Source organism: Eutrigla gurnardus (genome assembly GCF_963514095.1).
Source record: "Eutrigla gurnardus genome assembly, chromosome: 14".
NCBI lineage: Eukaryota > Metazoa > Chordata > Actinopteri > Perciformes > Triglidae > Eutrigla > Eutrigla gurnardus.
Genome location: NC_139937.1, coordinates 21,573,295 through 21,581,391, shown reverse-complemented (window position 1 = coordinate 21,581,391; position 8,097 = coordinate 21,573,295). Strand labels below are relative to the sequence as shown.

At 47.7% G+C, this 8,097-nt stretch overlaps 1 protein-coding gene across 1 annotated transcript; it reads right to left on the bottom strand.

Annotated features, from left to right (window-relative positions):
• Window positions 1-1,674: 1,674 nt before the first annotated feature.
• Window positions 1,675-7,323, bottom strand: nr1d2a (nuclear receptor subfamily 1, group D, member 2a). Its single transcript, XM_084027928.1, has 8 exons — window positions 7,048-7,323; window positions 4,871-5,083; window positions 4,668-4,756; window positions 4,432-4,576; window positions 3,630-4,315; window positions 3,330-3,515; window positions 2,919-3,129; window positions 1,675-2,805 (listed from the first exon to the last, which is right to left on the bottom strand). The coding sequence occupies exons 1-8, from the start codon at window positions 7,076-7,078 to the stop codon at window positions 2,606-2,608; spliced, it is 1,761 nt and encodes a 586-aa protein (XP_083884054.1). The 5' UTR covers window positions 7,079-7,323; the 3' UTR covers window positions 1,675-2,605.
• Between the last annotated feature and the right edge of the window lie 774 nt (window positions 7,324-8,097).

The window sequence follows — 8,097 nt, the reverse complement described above, 5'->3', positions numbered from 1 at the left end:
CGTTGTGCCAAATCTTGATATTTGCCTTTTTTTTTGTCTTTTTTATCTGAGTTTCTAAACAGCCAGCCCACAGATTTAATTAAAATATTAAACTTACCTGTTTAATAGTCAATCGCACCTTAATTTCCACCACATTTATGATGTAAAAACATCAGACTTCACCAGTATTTTCCTCTTTGGTCGCCACATTTCCATCACATGGACGTCGTTAACGTCTCTCAGATTTGAATGATGCATTAAAAGAGATTTGAATACAAAGACCGACGAATCCACGCCGACCTAAATAAACTAACATTTGACCTTTTATTGTAAATGTTAAAAGTCACAACAGGTTTTGAGTCTCCACAGTGAATATTCACCTGTTTGCAGGTTGAATGCAGAGAGACTCGGGTCTGCAGGTGTTTCCACTTTGTGCCTGATGGATTACAGGTGAGTCAGAGAAAGTCCTGCTGCAGGTTCTCCTCACGGATCATTTATATTTGTGGGCGATTTACATTCAGAGTGCGTTTGAATACAAAGACGAGCTCTTCTTGTTAAAATCACAAGCCAAAATACCTGGACCTGTTTGTGACTCTGCAGCCGTTTTTAAAGGTGATTTATCCGTTTTTACGTCTCTAGTTTGGGTTAGAAGTCTGTGCTTCTGCATCAAGCTGGTTGGAATCTAGACTAAAATGTCCCTCTCAGCTTTGATTTGGCGATTTCTAAGTTAAATAGATACATATTTTAAATTCCCACACTCGCATCTGATTGGTCTAAGTGTAAGACTGAACCTCTTCATTAAAATATTGTGTGTAAAGCTGTGAAGTCTCTCGGGTCATTTAGAAAGTCACTCTGCAGAAAACTCTCAAATCATTGGATGAGTAACTCATATCTGTTCAATAAATCCCCCATATAGGGAGAGAAACTTTCTCCTGTTGAGGAACGAACACAAGTAGGACTGATTTTGCACTTGATCTAATTGCACAACTTGAGAGTTCTTATCTCTATGTACACTTTTTATGACATTTATTTATTAGTATTTATACAGCAGTACAGTAGGATTCTTGCAGATGTATATTTCTTTCACTTGTATATTTTGTTTATAGGATTATACCTCGACCTGTACAGGGTGACAGCTGAGTTCGGCTCCAGCTCCCCCGTGACCCTGAATACAGGATAAGCGGTAGAAAATGGATGGATGGATTATACCTCATCTTTTGGGGATGAATAAAGAAATCTATCTTTATATCTATCTATATTATGCAACAATCTTCCAAAGAAAATTGGTAATTTTAGCTTTTTGCATCCAAAAATAGCAGACGTTTCCTGTTTTGCACAGAGTCAGTGCACAGACACAAAAAGGTAAAAATAACTATCCTCTTAACACACGACTGAAGCGTTCTTCTAATTGAGTTTGCACCTAATTGGTAATCAGGCTGTTGCGTTTCCATGGGAACAAAGTGGGCTAAATGATGCAATATGCGTTCAGAGATGTAAAACTGATTGAGATGTGAAGGATTTCTGCTAGACTTCAGCAGTTTGGAGTCGTGTTGTTGTTGGAGGAGCGACAAGTTTCTGTGCAGCTCCATTGTGTGATGCTGAGTTAACAGCGCCCTCTGCTGGAGAACAGCTGCTCCACCAAAGAGTCATTTAAAAACCCAACTTGGATATCAATAAAAAACACAAAGAACAGAGTTTTCTTCACTTGTATTTATTCATTCATACTATATCATATTTATATTCTATGTTCATCAGATATTTATATATTTATAGATATATTTATAGAGTTATTTACACATGGCAGTGTTGCCAGTCGAAGAAACAAGATTTCATTTCAACAAAAATGGATGACAAACACATCAAGTTCAGTGCTATGCTGAAAGCACACAAAGTTTAGAATAAAAAAATAAACAGAAAACAGCAAAAACACTCGTGTGACTCCGTCTTACATGTTAACTTGGTTTTTCTGCTCCACAACGTGCAAATGTAATGTTGCTGAAAATGGCGTCATCGACTCCCCCCCAGAAAACCACCAGGCGGTTGACATAAACGTAAAAAAAATAAAATAAATAAAACAAAACAACACACTGATGCTTTCTGGAGGCAAAGGGGAGAAGATCCAAGTAATAAACTGTTTGCATTAAGTACAGCCATGCGGTCGTCACACGTTCTGCGATATACATTTTTCTGCTAGCTTGCCTTCTTTTTCCTCGCCGACATCAGTCAAAAAAAAAAAAAAAAACATTGGACCAAACACAAGCGTGTGTAAGTCAAGACGCCATCTCTGGCGTTCGCCCGCTCCTCACTTTGGAATTAAATGGCTTCTGTGTCGACCAATTTGTTTTCTACTCGCATCGTTTCATGAAGCCGTTAAAAATATACACGGAAAAACAAAAACGCCTTGGACTTCACGGATCTGGGAATCTCTGGCACGCTCGCCGAGCGTCACGCCGCCTCGCCTGTAAATGTACGTTTTTGTATTTTTCTCTTCTTGTTTAACAAAAACAGAATTGTTCAATACATTCTAGAAACAACAGGCGACTGGGTTGGTGGAGCACGGGAGGCCGGTTCCTGGCGGAGGTGTGTCGATCGGGTTCGGGTTCCCCCCCCCCCTTCGGGAAGCTCCTCACGGGTGCACTTTGAAGGAGAGCAGCTCCTCCGAGTGCATGTTGTTGAGCGAGCGCAGCTCGGGAAGCTTCAGCAGCAGCTTGGTGAAGGTGGTGGCCGACTCCTCGCCGTGGTTCTGCATCACCAGGTTACGCAGACCCCGGATCAGTTTGTCCTGCAGGGCCTCGACGGAGTTCAGGTCCTGGATGCCTGAGCGATCTGTGGCACGGAAGGAAAAAAAAAACAGGTTAAAGCTTGAGTTCAATCACACGGCTCCTTTAATGTAGAATGAATCGATTCGATTCGTCGAGAGTTATGACATCAGGTCTTACCGGCTGATACGAGCACCACGGCCGTGAAGAGGCTCATTTCGTCCGAGTTGAGCCGCAGCGCCGCCAGCTTCTCGCTGAACTCGCACATGGTGTTGAGCAGCTCGCCGGCGCCCAGCGAGCGCAGCGTGTTGAGGCTGTAGCGTTTGCCGCTCAGGAAGGTCACGGTGCGCTCCACCACGTTGAACAGGGAGGCGAATCGGACCATCAGCACCTGGAGGAGAGAGGAATCCGAGGGTCAGACTGGTTTCACGATGCACCAAATATCTGAACAGTCTCTTTCATTTCCATCCCAAATGTTATCAGAGCAAATATTATCCAGCACACAGCTGACAGAACTTGAACGCCCCGCCGCGTTTAACTTCAAAGTGAGCACAAAACAACACGTTTTTTTTTGCTTGTTCAGTCTCTCACCTCAAAGGTCCCGGCCTTCAGCAGGCCGACCTGGTCGTGTTCGGGGAGGTCGCGGAAGCCCGGGATTCTCTTGGCGAAGTCGACCACCTCGCGCACGGCGGGGGTGAAGCTCATGGAGAACTCCTCCCAGATCTCTTGGCTGGGCTTGCGGGGGTCCACGAAGGGCGACTGGTTCATGGGACACACCTGGGGGGGAAACAAAGGAAGAGTGGGGGGTCAGACGGGGGCCTCGGCAATCAGACTGCTGAGTCATGGGTAGTTGATATGAACTTCAAGAATGGATATATATTAATTGCTCACCAAGTGTGCTCTGTTGTTCACGCAGCTGCTTGGTCCGTTATAACCACAAGGGGCAGTTTGTGGGGCAAAGACGTGCTGCCGTTGGCTGTCTTCTGCTTGTTCACAGCTAGGGGCGCTGCTGAGCTGCTGCTGCTGGTAAACCCCCCTCTCCTCCCTGTATGCAGGGTTGGTGACGTGCTGGTTACTGTAGGAACCGTGCTGGTAACCTCCCACAGCCACGCTGTTGTTCCAGCAGCTCCAGTTCTGCTGCTGCTGTTGCTCCATGCGGCCGTCACACCTTGTTTCCACGGCGACCGTGCCCGACGAGGGCGAGGCCTGGCCCTGCCTCTGTTGACTGTACGAGAAGGCGTCTTGGTGGCGCTGCCGGCTGCTGCTCCCCGCGACGACGGCCTCGTCCTCGCCACTGTCTGATGAGCACGAGGAGGCGGAGCTAGAGTTGGTGTCCATGGAAACCACGGACTCAGAGTCCTGGGGGCACTGCGGGGAGGAGGGGTTGGAGCAGGACGGCGAGGAAGAGGAGGAGGAGGAGCTGGCGTCGCTGGCCTCCATGGGCGGCGTGGGGCTCTGCTGGCCGTGCAGCATGCTGTGCAGCTGGCTGTTGTTGCTCATCATGTTGTTCATGGCGTTCTGCATCTCCAGCAGCATCCTCTGCTTCTCCCTCTTTGGGATGCGGCCGAACCGAACAGCTGCAAATTAAAATACAACTCCACGTTAGACTGGGATGAAGATGAACAAACACAGACAAAAAACAAAGAATAAAAGAGTGAATCCTTGTCGTCGGCTGACTTGAGCCTGAACTCACCGTCTCGGGACATGCCGACAGCCAGACACTTCTTGAAGCGACACTGCTGGCAGCGGTTCCTGTTGATCCTCATGATGGTGCAGTTCTCCATCTTCAGACACTTCTTGTACTGGATGTTCTGCTGGATGCTTCTCCGGAAGAAGCCCTGATGAGCGAAGAGGAGACAGTTAGTCGGCTGAACGTGTCATAAAATGTCGTGAATACGGATACGAATCAAACGGAGGAAGTGGTCTCACCTTGCAGCCCTCGCAGGCGTGGACGCCGTAGTGGAAGCCCGACGCCACGTCGCCACACACCTTGCACAGCAGCACCATGCCGTTAATCTCTGCAGAAACAGAAAAAAAAACACAAACATAAGCAGCGGTTCGTGTGCAGCCAGATCAGATACACTGCATCTCGTTTCCCCTCGGTAAGCCCACTGATTGTGATTTGTACTTACTGGTGATGCTGCTCTTGGCGGACGTGGAGGAGCGTCCGGCCTTGTCGGTGCCGCGCTTGGTCGGCGGGGAGATGTCCACCACCATGCCCACGGCCCGGCTGGGCAGCGACGGGCGGGTCCCCGCCGCCGACAGGTAGCCTCTGCCGGGGCTGGTGCTCATCATGCAGGACTCTGGACTGGAGGAGCCGGAGGAGATGTAGGCGATGACACCTCCTGTGAAGAGATGGCGACATGTTATAGCAGGTTAATCACTTCCTTTTTACTAATCTGACACACCTGTTCGCTATCTGTGTGTGTGTGTGGGTCACGTTGCTTTTATATACTCCATAAAATCAAAACCCTCCCTATCAAGCACCACATCCAGATACTGAATGTGTTCAGTTAAGTTTCTGCGATTAAAACGACAGATAAAAACCGCAGCAATTAAAAAAAAAAAAAAAAAAATGTGTCGTGTGTGCCAAGTAAACAAGCTCTTGGCTGTACACCAAGTACATGCTGTGTCCGACACGCCTCGCCCAGAATGCTGTGAGCTTCCCAGCCAGTTTATCCAGCGCCCAGATTGACCCGCTTTAGCTCCCCCCCGGTGCTCGCTGCTGATTGGATAACGGTTACGTAACGTACATGTCTATGCTATGGGAGCGTGTGTTCCTGACGGGGTCACGGAAGCAGCGGAGGGAAGGAAAAGAATGCAAAAGGGAGGGAGGAAGGGGAAAAAACACCTCCACCTCTTATGTAATGACAGGCTTTGGCCTGAAAAACGCTCTGGCGCCTGTTTGCTTACAGAATGGGAGTTTGAGGGGAATCCGGCCTGCAGGCGAAGCTGAGGAGGCGTTTTTAAAAAAAGTAAACAGCAACTCAGAGGAAATGACTATTTAAATTAACTCTACATTAATGTAACACTGTTCTAGTTCTGTTACCCAAAGTGCCCTTGACTCAGTGTTCATACATGTTATGCCCTTGAGGCAAATATTCATCAGTATACACTCTTTAAAATATGTGAAATAAGAAGACTTTAGTCCAAACCATACATTCTCCATTAACATGTGATGTGACTTTTACCTATTCCTGAATATTGTTTATTTTCTATGTTCAAATTGTTTATTTTTCCACGACCAAAAGTATGATTTAACAGTTAACTGCTGACTTTAAAAGACCAAATATGCACCGTGAGCTTCCATTTAAACTTCGTTTTTCCGTCACTTCCGCTCATAAAGAGATTCATAAATAAATAGATAGTGGTGGATGATTACCTAAGCGCCACCGTGACTGTTCCGTTTCGCGGCCCACCCACACGTGGACCTGTCATGGATTTCTGTGAAAGCGCAGCGCGAGGGGCAGAAGAATCTAGGTCAGCCGTCTCACGTGTACCTCGCGGTGCAGTCTCGCGCTGGCGGGACCCGAAGCCCGTGTACAGCCTCTTTGCTTTACGCAACGTTGCTGCGGGGGCACAATCGCGTCACGGCCTCGCCTCGGCCAATCGGAGGAGAGCTACGACTGAACGCGTGCACTGCGAGCAAGGGCGACAGTCGACCAATCAGAGGAGAGTTCTGACTGGACCCGTGCACTGCGAGCAAGGGCGACCGTCGACCAATCAGAGGAGTGTTCTAGGAGAGCGTGTACACAAGGACACATGGCTAGGCTACGCTGTCCATGTGAGCACGAGCAGGGGAGGGAGGGAGGGAGGGGGAAGAGCGGAGGGGGAAGAGCGGAGGGGGGGGGGGGGGGGGGGGGCAGTGTTGTTGTGTCAAAGAAGGGAACGAAGCTCCACCGCAGCGGCAGACAGGCACTCCTAACCCCGAACACGGTTTCCGGGGTAGAAAAGGAGCTTTTATCGCAGTTTGAGAGCGCGGCGATGCAATAAAACAACTTGTAAAAACATGTAACGTTCTCTGACAGGAGTCGACGAAAAGAACAGTTTCAATGGCGGGATATCATTCATTTAAAAACTCTTAACCTCCGGGTCTCTTTACTTCATATCTATAACATCGTGATGAGTTTGATGCTGCAGATGTTTCTTCTCCTGCAGCAGCAGCAGACATACAACATACTAACAACAACAGGAGAAAACTCTAGATTTTTAAGAATGAACCCTTTAACAACCGTCGGTGTCTCTGCTGCGGAGCGATGAATGAAAACATCAACAGTCTGTTTCACCGAGTGTCCGATTGTCCTCTTACCGGGTTTGGTTGTTCCCAAGTCCTCAGGCATCTTTGATCCACGAAAAGGGGATTTTTTAAAAAAAATCTCCAAAAAGGTTAACTTCAACTTGTCACGACGTCTTTCGCGGCGAAAACCAGCAACAACAGCAAAAAAGACGAGCAATAAAATCACCAGCGACTAAAGTTGACGTTTGAGCGCGAGCAGCAGAAAAAGATCATATCTGGCTGTTCCGCTTGTGTTTCGGGTCCGACTGTCTCCGAGTGCGTCCGCGTCTCTTGTGTGCCTGTGGTTCGTTCGTCAGGAGAACTAAATGTTCTCAGTAGTGGGGCTCGCCCATGTGACCTATTTGTCGGCCACGCCCCTCCCGCCCCGGCCGCTCGAGCTCACTTTAACCCAGTGACACACTTTCGGGACAGCGAATGGAGGGGGCGGGGCTTAGCGCCTCGTGGACACAGGAGAGGAATGGTAACAAGGCGGTCACGTTGCACAGCACAACGTGAACGCGGGGGCGGGTTGATGTTTCGGCGGTGGTGTCACGCTGTCCACGCGCTGTTCCCCCTTAAAGCCCCCCCCCCTCCTCCTTCCCACCACACACACACGCTGCTACAGCAGCTTACAAGCAGCAGGACACGTGCAACAAGCCCGCGCATGGAAAATGAATCTGTAATAAAAAAAATAATGTGATGAAGTAAAAGTACATTTTCCTCTTCAAGGAGTTCTAGAAGTGGAAGAAGCTCACAGCTTTCACCCAAAATAATCAAGTAAACAACATACTGCACAAAGACAGTTAATTTTATGTTAACATTTTTTTAAAACATTGTTTAAATATGCAAATTAGGTAATCTTTTTAGATTTTTTTTAATATAATTGATTTTACTCGGGGAAAATATTAAAAAAAATCTAATTTCCAAGTGAGTGCTGGGCCACAAACAAAAATCACAGCATGATTATACTGAAAAACATAAGACTCAGGTGGTCTGATCCTGGATCAGGGGCTCCTAAATTGTCATGCCAGGGAGCCTCATATAGCATCAGATTGTGGCACATTTAAAAAAAAGTACATTATG